This window comes from Trichechus manatus, unplaced genomic scaffold, assembly GCF_000243295.1.
Source record: "Trichechus manatus latirostris isolate Lorelei unplaced genomic scaffold, TriManLat1.0 scaffold00143, whole genome shotgun sequence".
Classification (NCBI taxonomy): domain Eukaryota; kingdom Metazoa; phylum Chordata; class Mammalia; order Sirenia; family Trichechidae; genus Trichechus; species Trichechus manatus.
Window position 1 is genome coordinate 98,604 of NW_004444079.1, and position 19,528 is coordinate 118,131.

Below are 19,528 nucleotides of genomic sequence, written 5' to 3' on the forward strand. Positions count from 1 at the left end.
CATTGAAGAATCTCTGATCAAAAGGGGGAAAATTCAGAACAAAATCTCAAATTCTCATGGACTCTAGACTTTCTGAAGCTATGGAGGCTAGATGAACCCATGAAACTTTTGTCCTGAGAGAATCTTTAAATCTTAAACCAAAAATAGCCCCTGGAGTCTTCTTAAAACTGAGCAATAGTTTAGCTTAACTAGCAAAAAAAGATCTACCTTGAACATTATGCTCTTAAGAATTATCTATATGGGATCAAATTGACAATAGCAACTCAAAAGATTAGATAGGAACCTTAGGAGGCAGTGAGTTTATGTTAATGAGGGAGGAATAACTCAGAAAAGGAGGATGAGAATGGTTGCACAACTCAAAGAATGTAATCAATGTCGCTAAAAAGTATATGTAGAAACTGTTGAATTGGTGAATGTTTTGCTGTGTGTATTCTCAACGACTGCAACAAAATAAATAAAATTTAGGAAAAAAATGAACTGAGGGGAACAGAAGCAGGGGGGTGAAGGGGAAGGCTGTATTCTTCAAAAATATCAAAGTCATAAAAGACAAAGAAAGCTAAGGAACTGTTTCAGACTACGGGAGACTAAAGAGATATGACAACTAAATGTACCATGTGATACCAGACTAGATCCTATACTGGGACACACACACACACACACACACACAAAATGCTACAAAGGACTTTATTGAGTCCACTGAAAAAATTAGAATATGAATGTTAAATGATTGTATCAATGTTACATTTCCTAAGGTAGATAACTCTACCATGGTTATGTAAGTGAATGTCCTTATTCTAAACACTGAAGTATTTAGGGGTAAAGGGATATGATGTCTACAACTTAACTCTCAAATGGTTCATTTATATATGTCTCTCTCTTCGTGTGTATATTTAGAGAGACAGAGACACACCTAGAGAGTGAAAGAGACAGAAAGACAGAGACAGAGAGCAAACGACAAAGCAAAAGGGGCAAAATGTTAATAGGTTAATCTGCATAAAGGGTATATAGGTGTTCTTGCAACTCTTCTGTAACTTTGAAATTAATTCAAATAAAAAGTTAAAAAAATAAACATAAAAATGCAATGGAAGACAGATAAATAGATGTAAAGGATGGAATCTGAATGGTGGCATTGGTTTCTGTCTGGGACCTATCTTTTGGTGGGAGAAAAGTGTGTGCTGGAATCCAGGCATGGGTCCCACCCTCTCAGCCAGGGAGGTCCTTCTAACCTCCATGTTACTCCACCCTGTGGCCTCCCTGATAATCAAGGGTGTCGTATGTCTGTCTTCCAAGAAATTATTCTAATTACTACTAGTAGTTTCACTGCCTTGCTGAGAGGGGTCAGATACTCTGGGTACAAAATGAAAACATGGCAACCTGCGACTCTCTGAAGAGCACCGTCAGGTCTGCCCTGGGGAGCAGTGCTAACCTTTGCAGTGAAAGGCATCCTGACTGACAACCTTGCATCTACGTGAATGGGGCCTTCTTTGGCCAAGGGGAGGACACATATGGAGCCACTATAAGGATTTCTATTCATCCTTGGGGCCTCAGTGTCCCTACTCCTTTGACACGGCAAAGTCTCTACCTTATGCTGGATGAAACCACAAGTCAATAGGATGGCTAATTTTTCTACAAAAAGGGGTACTGTGGAATTAAAAACAAAAATAAAGGTGAGAAACCATCTGGTTTGGGGTGATGGGCCTTCCAGAGGACATATCAGACTAGGGAAGGTATCACAGTAATTACATCGTCCTTAAGCCCATTCCACCAGGAAAAGAAGTCCTGAGTAAGAAGAACCAGAGTCTCATCTCCTCCCCCTCCCTTACTTAGCCTCCCCCAGAATATAACCCCAACTTACGGCAGAAGTCATAGGTCCGCCAGGGGCCCACCTCCACATCAGCATTTTTGCAAGCGCTGGCATAGCGAGCCACAGAGTCACAGAGTTCCGACTCGTTGCCCCCACTCTGACACAGACGGAAGAGGCAGGTGCGGTAGTAGGCGGTGACATTGACCACTCCGTGGCACTCCAGAAAGGAGCTGTTGGAGGGGTCGTTGATGATGCCGCACCTGGAACGGCTCCGATAAAACTTGAGCAGCTCTGAGTCATTGTTGCAAGCCTTCAGCAGGTCCCCACACTCCCCATTGCAGATCTCCTCGAAGGTTGTCCAGCTTTCCAGGAACACTGCTAGGTTGTCTGTGCACTTGCCGTTGGGGAGACAGAACTCGTCACTGGCGTTGGCATTGAAGAAGCCACACAGCCCTCCAGTGCAATTGAAGTAGGTGGTGGACAGCCGGATGTACAACAGGCCTATGTCTGAGTACTGCACTGTCACAACACCCTTGGACTCAACTGTGGTACTATTTTTGTTTCGATAAATTTCCAGCTTCCCCGATGGATGGAAAAAAGGTAATTCCACTTCCTGACCATTCAGCTGAAAAACCAAATCACTATTATCAATTCCAGATACACACAGAGTACCCACACATTCCCCAGCTATGGAATAAAGACCTGGTTCTTCTCCATGACTATCCCTTAGAGAAATGTCAAGAAGCTGATGGTCTATGCAAACCAAACACCAACTGTTTCTTCATGGGCATCTTTGTTTCTTTCTTTCCAGAGTCCCCTGATTCAACATATTTGCTGGGTTTTTTTTGTTTTGTTTTTTTGGGTGTGTGCAAGACCCAAAGTGAGCCCAAAACAAAACTGAAATGTAAGAAAAATTATCTTAGATACGTGGCTTTCTCCTGCTGCCTGCCTGGGCCCTCCATTTTGGTACCTTTCACAGACAGATTCCCACCTTCCCAACCTTTCTGGTTTCTTCTTTTCCCTTCAAATCTTACCTTCCCTATGCCCCAGCCCCCTGGAGGCATATAGTATATATCTAATTATCTCGCTTTCCAACTACCTATCTACTTCTCACTATTCTTTCAATAGCTTAATCTCTGCCAATGTGTCAAATGGGAACAAAAATCCAGTCCTTTCAGTTTGTAGATACGTATTTTATTATCTCCTCGTACAGTAGTGTATTGACTTTTGTGTTCTAAATTAGAATGTATGTGATATGATGAAATGTCTGTGGGATTGGGACAGAGAAGTCCCCCACCCCATCCCTGCTCTGCCACTACTGAGCAGTGGGGCCCTTCATTTGGCCCTTTGGGATCTTCATATGGCAACAAGGAGTTGTACTAGATGATTTTCAAGATTCCTTCTATAACTAATGACCTATGAGCCTGGATGCCTAATGACGGATATTTTAGACCAGATCAGAGGGGCAGAAGGCACCATGGTAGAAATCCCTTATATTCCCCCAACATGTTCCCATCTATGGAAAGAAGAGTCAGTATATGTATATACATATATATATATACATTATATATAGTACAAGAGTTAAGAGCATAGACTCTGGAGCCAGCCTGCCTGGGCTTGAATTCTACTGTATAGCTGTGTGTCCCTTGGGAAGTTACTTAACCTCTCTATGCCTGAGTTTCCTCGTCTGTAAAATTAGGATAATAGTATTATCTACCTTGTCAAATTAAATGTAACCTTGCTTACAAAGGGCGTAGGATAGTGCTTGGCACACAGTAAGCAGTCTATAAATATTTGCTATTAATGGACTGCTAGGCCTGCGATACCCATCTAATTAGAGAAATTCCAGCTTCACTCCATTTCTCCACCTGACGAACTCTTATCTGGTGCTGGTAGTTAGAAAATGCTCCTGTTTCTGAGCCATCTCCTTCCTACAAACCACTCCTGGTCAAAGGCAGAAAGGCAAACTGAAGAGAATGGAAGCCCATTCATTTGTCGAGAATCATCAAACACCTTCAAAGGTAGCAAGGAAGCTTACCTTGACTTCTGAAGCCCCGACTCCGCCAATCTTGACCTCCTGGTCAGCCACAAGGATCCGAAGGCCTCGTAGCCAAGCAGGCCCTGCATCAGGCTTCTTCTTGTTGATGTCGATCTCTAAGTACTCTGGCCGGTCAGGGCAAGTCTTCAGGAGGGTGTAGGAGAACTCTGAGGGGAAGGCGTAGGCAGCCCCATCAAACGTGTGCAACACCTGGTTCTGGCTGAGCAGGCACACGGTCTCCCGCTTGGGGAAGCAACCCTGGTAGCCATCCTCCACGGTGCACACCTCGCCACTGTGGCAGGTCTTATTGAAGCAGTAGACGTCCCCGCCCTCCTCGCACAGGCACTGCACCGTGCAGTTGGCTGTGGCCCAGAAGAACTCCCCCATGGTGTAGTAGTGACCATCGAAGTCGCAGCCACACTTGTGCAGGGGGACACACTGGCTGGTGCTGAGGACAAAGCCTTCGTTGCACTCACAGCCCTCAGTGCACGGGGTGGGGCAGTTCCGAGAGGCCGTCAGATCCGAGCACGTGTCAGGGCAGCTGCTGGTGCACACTGAATAGTGGCTGAAGCTCGGGCACTGCACGGTGGACACTGACGTGGGGAAAAGGAAGAAAGTGTAATAACAAGGTGAGGGATCCCGCGTGCCAACGTCCAGAGTCCAACAAGCACAGGGACTCAGAGAAAATAACTCTTCTTCTCGATCATTTAGCTCCTCAGGTGAGCGCAAGAGGCCCTTCATTCAGGAAGGAGAGACTTAAGGTGGCATCTATAGAAATGAGCTCAACTGCTCTCATCAAACTACTCTGCAGTATCAGTGAAGTGTGAACTATTCCTCTAATTTGATGGTCTAGGCTGACATTACACTTAAGGTTGCCGTCCTAATTACACTAGACTGATTATTACACACAGTCATTGTCTGGTGATCTACAACTATCAAGATGTTTTAAAAACTTAAACTGATAGACATATCAGTTGATCTGATTTTAAAGAGCATGGCCCATTCTTTCAAGGAAGTGAAATGCATGGAGAAATGAAGAATATTTAACTGTAAGAGGAGAAATTTGAAAACATGAAATTTCTAGCAGGGAGATTCTTAAAATATCTATGGGTGACCAAGGAAGACTGTGAAATGAATTCCCTGGGATATTAAAAAATAAGTCACCTTGGCTATATGAAACGATGTATATGGCACTTGCTCCAGGAGATCTGATCCAGGCCAGATGCCTTCTGAAAGGCCTTCTTGCCTTAGAAACCTTTGGTTCTGATTTTAAGAACATCTGAATCTAAATGAATGTCTCAGTCTGGTTGAATAGAACATGCAGGGGCTCAACAGCCTAGCAAACTAGCTCTTAGAGTTAAATAAAATTCACTCTACTAAAACAAACATCAGAGAAAGACAGAGAGAGAGAAGCAGAGCTGGGAGAAAACATGGAAAATTGGAAAGTAGTACTACTAGAAAAAAAAAAAAGAGAGAGAGACATTACAGATAAAAACATAGTTATGCAATGTGGATGCTTTTGGATTGTACAAGGATTAAGGAAAGGCCACATTCAATCAGGTCCAGAGATGGGGATGCTCTGGGCAGAAGAGGCTGCCAGTCACAGAGCAAGAAAAATACATGGTTTCTTCATAGTTTGACCAACAAGCTAAGAATTAGCATAAACCTGATACAGGATGATTTATATAAATCCAACTCCTACTGACAGGAAAAAAAAATCTCCCTCTGGCCTTGGAACATAAAGAAACTTTTAGATCTTCTCATCTGCATAGCACCTTCATACACACGGGCTATAATCATCTGTTAACTCATGGAGAAAAGCAAGGACCAGGAAGGAAACAAAATTCAAAGAAGCTATTTGTTGTTTGCTTGTTTTGAAAGTCTCTGTCGCTAAGAAAAGAAAGAGATATTTAAATGAGATAGAAGGAAAAAAATAAAGAGACAACTAAATAGTATAAAATGCTTAACCCAAAAGTGTAACTCAGAAAAAAATGGGTTTCCCTATACTGTTGGGGCTTTTCCTAACCGTTCAGTATTTCAGAAGAAGGGCTGCTTTATTGGTGGACTGTGGCACAGTGGTTAAGAGCTATGGCTGCTAATCAAAAGGTCAACAGTTCGAATCCACCAGCCACTCCTTGGAAACCCTATGGGTCAGCTCTACTCTGTCCTGTAGGGTTGTTATGAGTCGGAATTGACTCAACAGCAACGGGTTTGGTTTGTTTTGGTTTTGGTACGCTCCCTCTCTGTAGACCTTTCTTCTGCCAGCAGGAGGTCAGCAGAATGCTCCAAAGCAAGGGCACAAACCCTAAAGTACCTGAAAGTGGGGGAAAAACCCCAAGGAACAAATTCTACAGGTTCCCATTGGGAGGTGAAATGTTTTCGCACAGGCTGGTCGTGATTACCCAGGCCAACTTCTGTACGGACTTAACGGCCACAAAGCTAGCCACCTGCATCTCTGAAAACCCTACCTCCTCACTCAGCTCTGGGATGGCCATTCCCTGCTACAGGGCCTGGCCCTGGCCACAAAGGTCCTGCCAGGCATTCCATGTTTCCCGACCACTCACGTGAATCAGCAGTTTCTGGTTGATATTGGGTGTGTGTGGTGGGGGAAAGATGGGGGAAGTGGGGGATGAAGTAAAGATCCTCTTACAGTTCATTCTTTATAACTTGTCATACTTCAACCTTAGCCTTACCCTTGGGCAATGTGTCATAACAAGGGCATTTCTGAAGAGCCCAGAAGCCCTATCCCTGCCCCCCTGCACAAGCGAGGCCTTTCATTTGGATAGGACGCCAGCTTACCACACCCAGTCTGGATTCGCCAGTCTCCAATCGGAATGCCCAGGGCTTGGCACACCAGGGCGTAGGCCTGGATGGCTTGACAGAGGAGGGTGCCATTGTCCCGCACACTGCACAGGTCATACACGCAGCTGTGGACAAAGGCCGCGGGGTCCACCACGGTGCTGCATTCCCACAGGGGGCCATCTGTCTTGTTGAGGAAGCCACAGTAGTCGGAGCCAAAGTAGACGGCCTCAGTGGCGGCATCACACTGGGTGCAGTTGTCCACACAGCCGGAGTCACACTTCCATTCGGGGTGGTAGACACGCCAGCTCTCTCCCAGGTCCAGCACAGACATGGCTGGCCTGCCATCGGGGCGCAGGAAGTCATCCAGTGGGTTTTTATTGTAGTTCCCACAGAGCCCACAAGTGGAGTTTATATAGGAGCCTGGGATGGAAATGGAGGCATAGTGCTGGCCGTCAAACGTCACTAAGAGCCCAAAATCCGTTTCCACAGCAGTAGACATGCCACTCTGGTAGATTTTCACCGCCCCCAATTCTAAGGTGACGGGCAAAGAAGTCACTAGGTCATTAACCTGCCAACAACAGTAACAGTAAAAGGCAGGTGAGCAGGTACCAGGGCAACAATTTCCAGCAGAGGTCAGGAGAGGAGGCAAAGCAACTCAATGCTGCAGAGAGAACGGCCCCAAAAATGTCCCCTCCAGTGGGCAACCTTTTACTAAGGCAAACACTTGGGGAAAAGCCCTGGAGACCAGGCTGGCTGTGGGCCACCTGAGCACTGTGCATTTGAGCCATGATAGGCTTTTCTAGGGCCACCATCAGTCACCCCAGCCCAGAGAGTCCTCTGTGACCAGCTGGTTGTCGACCCTTCTTGCATAGCTCCAGGGCCAGCTTCAAGTCTTTTCTTGAGAGGCTGGTCATCTAGTGTTTCCCTCTTTATTCCTTTAAATCCATTCCTTACTTCCCAGCTTAGGTCACATATTTTTCATGACCCCTTCCCTGCCGTTAACACTCACTGACCATTCTGCCCAGCTGAGATGTGGATACAGACTGTTGGACACAGTTTAGCTTCTGGAGCTGCCCTGGTGTTATTCTCTGTGCGTTTCACCAGGTAACTTCCTTGATATCAGGACTATGTCATCTAATCATTCATTCAACCACAAAAAAAAAATAAATAATTGAACACCTACTGGGTACCAAGCACTATGTTAGGTGCTGAGAACTAAAGGATAAAAAAAAAAATTGCCTCTGCCTTTCCAGGAGTTCTAGGCCTATTGAGAAAGAGGAACACAAATAGGTATTTATCACATGCTGTTTCACAAATGAATTACTGGATGCTGCAGAGGGAGATCAGTGAATGAACATCAAGCCCAGCTGGGGCAAGTCAAATAAGACTTTTTAGAGGAGGTTAGTCTGACCTGAGTCTTTAAAGAAGGGGCCAAAGGAAGAGTGCGGGAGAGGGAATCCCAGGACAGAGGAATAAGGTAAGGTGGGTAGAAACAGCTGCATGTGGACACGGAAGTCATCGGGGTGTTACTGCACTGCAGAGGGAAGGTGGCCAGAGATGAAGCTGGGGACGTGGGCAAAATCAACAAATACTCATTTCACCTCTTCTGTGTGCCAAACACTGTTCTAGGAATCAGCCATGAACAAAACGGACAAAATTCCCTTTCATGGAGCTTGTATTCTAGCTGGAGAGACCAGAAATAAACAAAATAAATATGTAAAATGTATCAAGTAAAATTTTATCCTGGAGTCCCTGGGCAGTTGAAGGCTTGAGTTCACCTGGAAACACACTGGAAGAAAGGCCTGGTGATCTACTTCTGAACAATTAGCCATTAAAAACCCTACGGAGCACAATTCTACTCTGACACACATAGGGTCACCGTGAGTCAGAATCAACTTGAGAGGAACCGGTTTTTTAAATCACATCAGTGTTACGGAGAACAATAAAGCAGAGAGGGTGGATAGGAGTGCTGGGGAAGAGGGTTCCTAATTTTAACAAGCATGGTGAGGGGAGACCTCAGTGGGAAATGGACATTTAGATAAGGCAGCCGGTCATGCATTTACATGGTGTGAAACTGTCACATAGAGGGAACGGCCAGGCCTAAGGTGGGAGTGTGCCTAGGTATTCCTGGGACATTGAAAAAGCCAGTGTGGCTAGAGCAGAGAGAGCAAAGACAGGGCGATAGTAGATGATGTCAGAGAGATAACAGCGGCCAGGACAGGCAGAGCCTTGTTGGCCATTGTCAAGACTTTGGCTTTGACTCTGAGTGAGACAGAGAGCCAAGGTGTGTTTAGAGCAAAGGATCAACATGATCTGACTTCTGTTTTAAAAGAATTGCTCTGGCTCAGTGTCGAGAACAGATCTCAGAGGGCCTTTTACATCACTTTAAAGAAAAAAACAAAAACAAAACTTGGATTGCTATTCTGTAGGGAGAGCCTTTGAAGGGTTTTAAGTAAGGGTATGGCATAGTCACATTTGCATTTTAGTAAGTCCATTCTGGCCAGCATGAGAATGTACTGAAATATGACAAGATTAAAAGCAGAGAAACCGGACAGGTTGTTGCTGCAAGAGTCCAGGTGGGCAGAGGAAGACAAGGAACTGAACTAGATACAGACATGAAGAGTTGAAAGAGGAGGACAAATTTTACAGTGTAAACTCAGCAGGACCTGGTGATTTTTGCTGCGGGGAGTAAGAGAAGGAAGAAGAAGCCAGGATGAGTCCCAGGAGGTCTAGCTCATGTGAATAGGTGGCTTAATAAGCCTCCAACAGAGGGAGTTAGTGTTCTTCTTTTTCACACATAACATGCCTACCACCTATAGACACTCACATCTGTGGGCTGAGATGAAATGGCTAGCCTAGAACGGTCCCAGCTGGACTTGACTGTTAAGTATGCATACATATTCCAAGCTGCCCCGGGTACAAACTGATCTCTGGAACATGAGAAGGACAAGGGTCTTACCTGCCACCATTGTTGTGACTCTCTGAATTTTCTAGAAGGTGAGACAATAGATTGTTCAAGCATCTCTCCCAAGAATCACTATGGCAGGTTAATCTCTGTCTCTTAGATTAGTGACTCAGTGGGGACGAGGACAAGAAAAATAGGCTGGGGAAATAAATTGTTCTGCAGAGAGCTAGAAAGAAAAAGGAAAGCCTAGGAGTTGATCAATTTATCCTCATCTCCTAGGCAGAGGGTTATCCAACAAAGATGAGAAAAGCCAAACTCTAAGGAAGGTCAGCAAGCTAGCAAGAGTACTGGATGATTATTATGTATTGTTCTGGGCTGAGATGTAGAAAGTGAAATCTTCCCAAAGTTTGGTATAATTTTAAATGCCAAAAACATCAATTGCTGAGTGTCCTCCCCTGCTCACACTTACGCTCCAGCTAACAAGTGGCAAAGTCTTAGTGTCTCAAAGCAGAAGCTACAGGGCAGACCATGTCTGAATATTGCAACAATCCCACCTGGTTTCCCTACAATGGGTGTGGTCCCACTCAGGCTGACCAACCAAACACCTCACATCTAGGCCGACCAGCTGCTGGTATGTCCCAGTTCACACCTTTCTCCCTGACATAATTGTTAACAATTGTGCACCCCCTCACTCTCACAAGTGTCTCCGTTTGAACCACAAATTATGTAGTCTTGTCCTTACGTGCTCAGAGTAGGAGCTCCAGGAGAACTTTGACTCCAACACATGATTTCTTATTTCATTCCTCCATTCCTTAATTAGTACAATCAGTTCTTGATTAGCCAACAGTTGATTAGGTTCACCTCTTTGCTTTCCCTTCTCCCTATCTTCTAGTCATTTCCCTCTTTAATAATGTCTCTCCCAGGGGTAAGGTTAGGAGAGAGAAGGAGAATCACAGAAGCATAGGTCTTAGAACTGAAGGAGACTCTGGGTGGGAATAGCAGTGTGGAGCCAGCGTGCACTGAGTGCCTACCATGTGCCAGGCGTTATACCAGGCACTGTGCACATGGTGATTCTATTAAATCCTCACAACAACCTTCCAAGTTCCTTGTCATCTTCCCTTTTACAGATGAGGAAATTGAGCCAGGGCTTTTGTCATTTGCAGGTGACAGGGCCTGACTCCATCGGTTGGGCTCCAAAGCCATGCTCGCTCGCTCTCTCTCTCTATTACTCCCTGCCACCACCCTCCCAGCCCCAAGTCCAGACTATCTCTCAAGTACCCTGCCTCCTCAACACTATTACCCCCATTCTACAGATGAAGTGATGCTTAAAGAGGCCACTCAACTGGCAATGGTAGCACAGGAAGTGGACAGATCTGACCGGAGTGTGAGCTGTCCATCACCATGTGCTATATGGGTTGGCATTCCTTCTACTGGAGCACCCTAAACTACCCTTGTTGAACAGGGGAGAACTATGAAACTGGTAGGTATCAGCTAGAAGGAAATGTTTATTGTAAATGGATTTTAGTTATGCTGGCTGGCCCCTATTAGCATATACAGTCCTAAATTGTGTATTACTTGAGAACAGTTCCAAGAGGAAACCACATCTACAGAACCCAGTTCCTAACCCCAGCATATGGAGAAAGGGTTGGAGAAAGGGTATCTATAGTTTGGAAGAACAGATCTTAGTGGTCATTCCCAGCCTGGTGTCTCTAAAGAAGTCAGCTGCCTCAAAGGTCTATCTAGCTCCTTCCTGGGCCCCAAAGCTGCTGCCCCCAACCCCACTTCACCCTGGGCCAGGACTCTGCCCTCTGCTGGGCCATTCCCTAGCAGGCAGCAGGTGTATTCAAAGACACTAGGAAGCCATTGTTAGCTTGCAGCTGGACTCACAAAACCTTTTCTTTCTGGAACATTTACATTTACATCCACATCTCTCTGTCGCTACAGAAAATTGAGGAATTTGTGCCCTCCACCTGGACGATGGAACAGAGCCTCCTAAAATTAGCAGAGCTGCTGGGCCTCAAAGAAATGACTGTGCCCCTTCCCTGCTGGGGAAAAAAAAAGTCTGACTGTAAGTGAAAAATAACTTTAATCAAACGGAAAGTAGGAATAAAGCATGAAGCTTTCTTTTTCAACTTTGGATATCAGACACGTCAACTGCACAGTACCGGCAGGTAGGGGAAAGTTAATGAGTCTTTCTAGCTTTTTCTAGCTTGAAATGTTAGCCTCTATCTACAAGGAGGCTGCCTGGGCAGTGCAAATGGTTAATGCACTAGGCTGCTAAAAAATGTTAGTGGTTCGAATCCACCCAGAAGTGCCTCAGAAGAAAGATCTGGCAATCTGCTTCCAAAAGCTCAGAGGCATTGAAAACCCTAAGGAGCACAGTTCTACTTTGACATACATGGGGTTGCCACGAGTTGGAATTGACTTGACAGCAACTGGTTTGGTTTTTTATCTACAAGGATGAGTAAAGCACTCAACAGCACAATGTAAATTTAAAAGGAAAAAATCCAAAGGTCTGCACCCCAACCCTTAGCTTTGATTTGATATGCAGAGCTGTCCCTAGAGAAACTAACCAAATAACAAGCAAATTGGCATGTCAACCCCAGTAATAGCTTACTTTTCTAATTACGAGACTGATAAGCTGCACAGACCTAGGAAAGGCAGAGCCACAAAAAGTGGAATGAGTTCCTCAGTTCTGCCTTTTGTTGGACATGCTACATCAATTAAAACTACAACACATACGAAAAAAGAAAGAAATTCCTGCACTGGCATCAGCTCTGGTTTATAATCTCCATAACGACCTCCATGCCTGGGGATTAAGGATGGCATGGCGTTGCGGCAATCAACCGCTGTCATCTTGGTTATTATTGCTTGAATAAATACATGGTTACAACAAAGTCTTAATTAATATTATGAAAATTGGGGCCTCCACAAATTTAGTAATTGGTAGTGGCTTTTTGCTCTCTCTCTTTTGTTTGTGCTCCTGCTCGAAATCCAGGTGATGCGGTGACAGGAATCATTTGCATATTCTAAACAAGCCAACAGAGAACTTTGCTCTCTCCAATTCCAGGCAGGAGTGGGGAATTCTGCTCGCGGGGTGTTTGGATAAAGCTTTTACAGAACCATCCCACTCAGGCCTCACTAAAGAAGCCACCAAGCCCACTCCAAATGCCTGCAAAGCTGGTGTCTCTGGAAACATCAGTCAATTTGGAGGTTTCTCTGAGACTGAAACAGTAGCTTTTGGGAAGACAGGATGGGAGGAGGCGGTGAGGTAGGTCTATGTTTGTTAATCAAAGGCCAAACTGAATTACAAGTTAGTACTTTTGTGTTTGGGGGCATTGATGGTCCACTGGCAGACTTTTCACCTTCCATGAGGGAGAAGAGATCTAATTCCAAAAATCAGCCAGTGAAAACCCTATGGGTCACAATGGTCCTGTCCACAACCAATCATGGGAATGGCACAGGACTGGGTAGCATTTCATTCTTTTGGGCATGGGGTTGCCATGATACGTGGGCTGACTCGATGACAGCTTACAACACTTTGTGTTTGCATCATCTCCAGGGCATGGTCACATGTCTACAACTCTACAAGCCAGGTCCATGGGAAATTAAACTTACCTCTCTTTTCAGTTACAGTAGTCCTCCCTTATCCACAGGGGATACATTCCAAGACCCCCTATAGATGCCTGAAACTGTGGATAGTACTGAACCCTATATACACCATGTTTTATCCTATACACACATACCTATGATAAAAGTTTAATTTATAAATTAGGCACAGTAAGAGATTAACAACAATAACTAATAATAAATTGGAACAATTGTAACAATACACTATAATAAAAGTTATGTGAATGTGGTTCCTGGGTGGGACAGAGTGTTATGGCACGAGAATTCATCACACTATTCATTTAACATTTTTGGACCATGCTTGACCATATGTAACTGAAACCACAGAAAGTGAAACTGCAGATAAGAGGAGACTCCTGTACTATATGTGTGAGTGTGTTTGTGTGTCTGTGTGTGTGTCTGTGTGTGTGTGTCTATGAGTATGCCTGTGAGTATATCTGTGTGTGTATGTGTGAGCATCCCAGTGTTAGTGAGGGAACTAAGAATGTAAATGGACTTTAAGTTAACAAGAAGATAGACATGTCAAGGAGAGAGCTTAGGTTAGTTCTTGTATAAATAAGATTTGGCCTACGAAACAATTTTATAAGATATTTGCAAGGCAGGAAGAGCCACACATCTCTTTGGTACTGTGGAGAGCCAAACAGCAGAATCAGGAGATCTGGGAAATTTCATCTTCCCCAGGCTGAAGAGTCTCCAGCTTCTCCATCTCCCCATGAAGGATGCAGAGGGGCTCACCTTGACTTTCCCATAGCTTCCTTTGGGGATGAGAATCTTGTAGCCATTCACCTCCACAGAGAGCTCCTTTACCCAGGAGACAGCCGAGCCCACTCGGTGTTCATTCTTGGCCTCCACACTGAAGAAGGGGAGGCTAGAAGTCTGTAAGCACTGCCGGGCCAACAGGTAGGCACAGGAGCCTTGGAAGTGGAAGAGGAAGCCGTCAAAAGTGTGGTAGTGCGGCTCGCCAAACACCACGCATGTGCTGGTCTCCACAGGGCTGCAGTAGAAGAATTTGCCTTTGGGCTCGCACACCTCGTAAGGGCTGCAAGAGGCCTCCTGGCAGTAGATCTCATTGTTGAAATCCAGACAGCGGCACTTGATGGTGCAGTTCAGGTCATCCCAGAATACCTCTCCTGGACGAAGGAACTGTCCTGGGGAATAATGACACTGAGCCAACATTTATTGAGCACTTACTCTCTGTGCCAGGCATAGGGCTACGTGTTTAATTTGCATTGTACCATTTAATCCACAGAAGAACCCTGTTAGATAGGTACTACCACCCTGATTTTACAAGTGGGAGAGCCAAGGCTTAAGAGAAGTTGAGTAATTTATCCAAGATCACTCAGCAGCTCAGTGGTGAGGCCAGGATTCAAAGCCGGGGCTATCTAAAGGCAAAGTCTAAGCCCTTGCATTGTTGCCTCCATGACCGGTAAACAAATCCTCATTAAAGGAAAGACACATTGTCTTTAATCCATAGGAGAGGAGTCATTTCCTCCCTTTCAGGAAGAGGAAGAAGGGAATTCAGAAAGAAGACCAAGCTCACCCAAGTAAACTCAGCAAAACTATCTGTTTATTCATTTGCTCAATTGTTTGTTCATTCATTTATTCTTTCAACAAACATTTGTTGAGGGCCCACTATGGCCAGAAGAGGTCAATAGGATGAATCAGGAGTCAGACGCACAAGAGTAAATCCCAGGCTCCCTGGGACGATTCTGGAAAGAGCTGACCTGTGGCTTGGCACCTTCAGAAACGCCTTTAGCCTCTGCACTGAGCCTCTCCCTTCAAAGACCTGTGAAGACGCTGCCTAGGCACCTATGCACGCTGTTTTCTCTCTCACCCTAGGCCCTGTCCAAGTCCAGTTCTTCTCTCTCTTTATCCACTGGACGGAACTATTTGACAAATACAGGACAGTAGGAGAATGAAGAAGAGGGGAAAATGGCTTTAAAGGGTGTGCTAATTTTTAAAACATGCGCTGTTACTTATTTCATAGACATCCAGTCTTTAAGACTATTCTCCTAAACAAATGACCCCCTTCCTCCCAAAACATTGAAATTTGCTGGTTGATAACATGAACTTTCTATTGAAATAGGAGCATTTCTGGGCTAGGGGCTGTGTTCTAGACCTTGGTTGGGGTTGGGGGCCAAGAGAGTTGGGCAAAAGTCACAACTTCCAATGTAATTAACTTAACTTCCATGTGCCTCAGTTTTCCTTCTCTATAAAATAGGGATAATGCTATTTTCTCATCCCTATCTCATGGGGAACAGTGATGCCATAAAAAGCTGGCACATGTTGATAGAGGTATGAGCATTTGTAAATTAAGGCAGTCTGAAGAGGAAGGTACCACGGACACGACGCTGAGAAATGTAAGTAATGTCATGCACCTGGAATCACTGTAGTTTGGAAAGGGTTGGCTAAGATTTCTCAAGTGTTTATAAAGCCAAATACCTAGTGAATAGCACCAGGCTACAGGTTAACCCAAGCAGAAGTCTTGGCTTCCTCTGTAACTATCCTTTCTACATCTGTCCGACAGGAACAATTTTATCTCAACAGGCAATTTTTTCCTATCCGTTGAGAATAGGGTGCCAAAATGGGCTAATAGACTTATCCATGTCCCCAGTAGGTCATACACATCGATCCTGAGAGCAGGCCCCTCAGGCCTCAATACTCTTTGGCACTAGTCCAGGGCTGCATATATTGTAACAGCCTCCAATTGGTATAATTTCCAGTCTCTGCTTTCCCAGTCTTCCAATAAATGAGAGGAAAATGCCTTTGAATAGAGGAGATTTGGACCAAAAGGTAGACTCTCTGAGATAATTTTGTTTGTGAAATGATGGTATAATAAACCAGCTCTATGCAACACTTCCCTGCTATAACCCAGGCCAACTCCCAATCTCATTGGATTGATATAAGCCCAGCGGCACATAAAAATGCACAGCCGTCTATATAAGGATATTGAATTTATCCTGTCTATGAAACCCAAACCTATAACTCAAAAGAAAAAGAATGAAGTCAAAGTGAGGACTCATACACAGCTTGCACCTGGCCAACTGCACAGACCTGCAAGCCAATGTTTCCCATTATCATGGCAGTTCATTCCCAGGACTCAGGTGAGAGGCCCTCATCCGGCACTTACACTGCATAGCCACAGCCAGTCAGTTCTTTGATGCCCGGACAAAGGGGGAGAGACATCTGGGTAAGAGTCTGTAACTTATCAGCCCCTTAGTCCGGGCCATAGCAGGGAGAAAGATAATGTGGCATTGGTTGGTATCTTTCACAGACCTTAAGTGATGCTGCATTTAAACTCTGTAAAGGAGGAGGGCACAATCTCTGGAATCCTGGTTGGCTCTGAACTAGCTTCTTTCCTCTCCAGTTTAATACCAGCTTAGCTCCAAAACGTTTATTTGCTATTCTGGACATGAGGGACTTTGCAGAGTCCACAGAGGCAAGGATGCTAAGGCAGGCCATCTTCACAAATGAGCTTTTCTGAGAGCAGAGACAGATGTTTGATAAGCCTGACCACAGGGCAGAGCATGGTGGCAGAAGGTCTAGGCACTTCGGACCATGTGAATATGGCTTTTCTGTATATTAAACAAATTGAAGCTGAGCCAAGAGAGAAACAGGGGCCTCCGAGGGCTGCCAAGACGTGCCATGCTTTCTAGCAGATATGGGGAAGAGACTCCCTGAAACCCTCATCCCAACCCAAGATTTTCTTAGAGAGCTGAAAAACACCCAGTCAACTTACTTTCCCCAGGGTCTTCCTCTGTGTTTCCACAGCACCCTGCGCTTGTGTCTATCATCATATGTCTAATGCTGTAGCATCACTGTTCCTGCAGCTGTTCCTTTACCACAGTAGTGGCATCGGAGACAGGAGCATCTTCATCTCCAGCACTTAACAGAGTGGCTGGCACCTAGTTGGGGCTCTTAAAATGTTCACTGGAAGGTTGGGAGGGAGGGATGGATGGATGGATGGATGGATGGATGGATGGATGGATGGATGGATGATTTCCTGCTTCTAGTTACTTCCACTCCTTGCAGAAGAAATATTAACAAATTTTTTTTTCTGAATTCCTTTGGACTCTAAAAAGCAGGAATTTCATGAACTGGGATGTTCCTGTGAGAGTCCTGGGCTGCTCTGCACATCCAAAGAGGTTTTGATAGTTCAGAGGAAGCTCCAAACTTTTGATGCCAGTCTAAAGGAAACCCACTGAGGTCCAACGACAGCTTGTTCACAGAGACCTAAAGCCAGTTTGATTCTCCCCAAATTCCTGTATGCTTTGAGGCTGCTGGGAGGCTTTTAGGACAGAAGCTACCCCCAAAGACTATGATACTTGTTCTATTTTTCTTTCTAGTTGTACTCAGAAGTACTGATTTACCCTCATAGGGATTTGGCGACACTCCAAATTCGCCCACTCCTGTGGATTTACAAAGTGCAGATGGCAAAGTGAGAGTAAAGATGAGAAGAGAAATTTAAAGGGGAAATGGCAACAACAACAACAGAAATAATGTTAAACAGGAGGGCTTCCTTCTGTCCCTCTGGCTAAGAAATCACTCAGGATCCTGGCCGACTTTGGGGATGTTCAGAACAGGGAGCTGTGCTCAGAACCCAAGCAAGGACTTGCAAATCCATGGTGTAGCAAATCCAGGGTTTCAGCTTCTCGTCTGATGAGTGTGCATGCTAAAATTACCTTGATCTCCATTACCCAGCTGAGAGATGTCAAAAGAGTAAGGCATCAGGAACAAGCCACCCCCGTGGCTTAAAAGCCTGCCTGTCAATCTCAACTAAGCAAACTCTGCTTTGCCGGAGAGAAGAGGAAAAGCCTTTACCTCTGGAGGTGCAGCCATTGGCTGGGTCAATTTCCTTCCCGTCAACTTTAAATGCCCAGCGGCCTGGAACATTGACGTTTGTGGTCTCTTGGATATTCACAATATCAGGGGTTCTTGACCCCGGGAGGCTGAAGAAATTGGTGAGGTTTCCACCATTAAATCCTGCCTAGAGCATAAAAGCAAGACAAGACTTCTGAGTACGTACACCACCCCCTTTAGTTAACTTGCCCAAATACCTCATTTTCAAAATCTTGCATACCTGAGGGCCAGAGACCCCTTTTCCTGAGGTCACTGGAGGCCACCTTTCTAGGTGAGAAAAACCTGCCTGGTCCAGCCCACACCGAAGTCAAGGTATCCAAAATGGGCAAGACTTGCCTTTCAGCCCACTTAAAGATCAGACAATCTTCTCTAGTTAAAAGCTGTTGCCATTCCTTACAGAACCCTGAGCAACATTAGCTTGGAGTACAGTGAGTTAAAAATAGGCAGGAGGATGTAATGGAGAGTCACCTACCTGTGCCATCACTCCACCAAGACCTGTTAGGGGATCCCCACCACTCGCCGTTCCAGTGGTCCAGTTAATTTCATAATAATTGAAGAGCGTGAATGTATAGGAGCCATCGGACACCAGGACAGCCTGGAAGGTGTTCACCTACAGGGTGGGAATGGATGTTCTCATGACTCACACTTCCAGGAGGTCCTCTCCTCAACAGCAGCTGCCTGTAGCCTGCTCCCTCCCAGCCCCCAAGCAGCTCATAGCTCATCAGCCTGGCCTCAGATCTGCCTCCTCTCTGAATCTGTTCTCACCTCCAGTGGGAAAAGAAAGACCTGTGGGATTATGCATTTAAAAGAGAAATTGCCTCAGAAAAACCTAGTCTCACTCAGCGCCTCTCTTACATCTCTGACTTCTATGAGACAGAAAATTCAGAAGCCTGACTAAGCTTGTGCTAATACGAGAGCACCTATAGATGGCAGCATGAGAATAAACTATAGGAAACAGCAAGCCCGCGAAAAGGAGGCAAGCACCTGTTCCTGCCCACAGCTGTGGGCAGCCCAGCTCTGCTCCCACAGCTGGCTGGGCTGGAGGGAGAAGAGTGAGCAAATACTAGTTGAGGCGACTAAAGTGGCAATAGCGATTGTGCTCTCTCTCTCTTCCTGGAAGGCACAGCTAATCTTGATGAGATGTCTCCCCTTTCAAAATGGAAATTGGAAAGTGATTTTTAAAAAGCACTTTGTGGGGGAAAAATTCCTCCTCTAATTGAACATTTATGTGTCACTTCGCATCATCTGTACCTTCGTTCAACCCTTAGGCGATGTTTTGGCCCATTCCCATCTTCTAGCTAAGAAAACTGAGGACTAAGGGATTTGAGTTGCTGGAAATTCCGCTGTGATCCATCAACAGAAAGTGGGACCCACGCTAGAGCTCCCAGTCCATGGCTTAGTGCGCTGGCATCATACACTCTCTTAATTTGAAACTTTTTAGGACTAGAATGCTACATAAATTCAAAAAACCTTGTATGCAATTTTCGGA

At 45.2% G+C, this 19,528-nt stretch overlaps 1 protein-coding gene across 1 annotated transcript in view; it reads right to left on the bottom strand.

Annotated features, from left to right (window-relative positions):
* Positions 1–19,528, bottom strand: part of TECTA (tectorin alpha) — an 82,748-nt gene that overhangs the window by 52,983 nt on the left and 10,237 nt on the right. Inside the window, exons 4-9 of the mRNA XM_004385610.2 lie at positions 18,512–18,649; positions 18,001–18,166; positions 13,915–14,327; positions 6,642–7,212; positions 3,843–4,435; positions 1,856–2,429 (exon numbers count right to left, since the gene is read on the bottom strand). Coding sequence (XP_004385667.1) covers positions 1,856–2,429; positions 3,843–4,435; positions 6,642–7,212; positions 13,915–14,327; positions 18,001–18,166; positions 18,512–18,649 — 2,455 coding nt within the window. The remainder of the gene's footprint in view (positions 1–1,855; positions 2,430–3,842; positions 4,436–6,641; positions 7,213–13,914; positions 14,328–18,000; positions 18,167–18,511; positions 18,650–19,528) is intronic.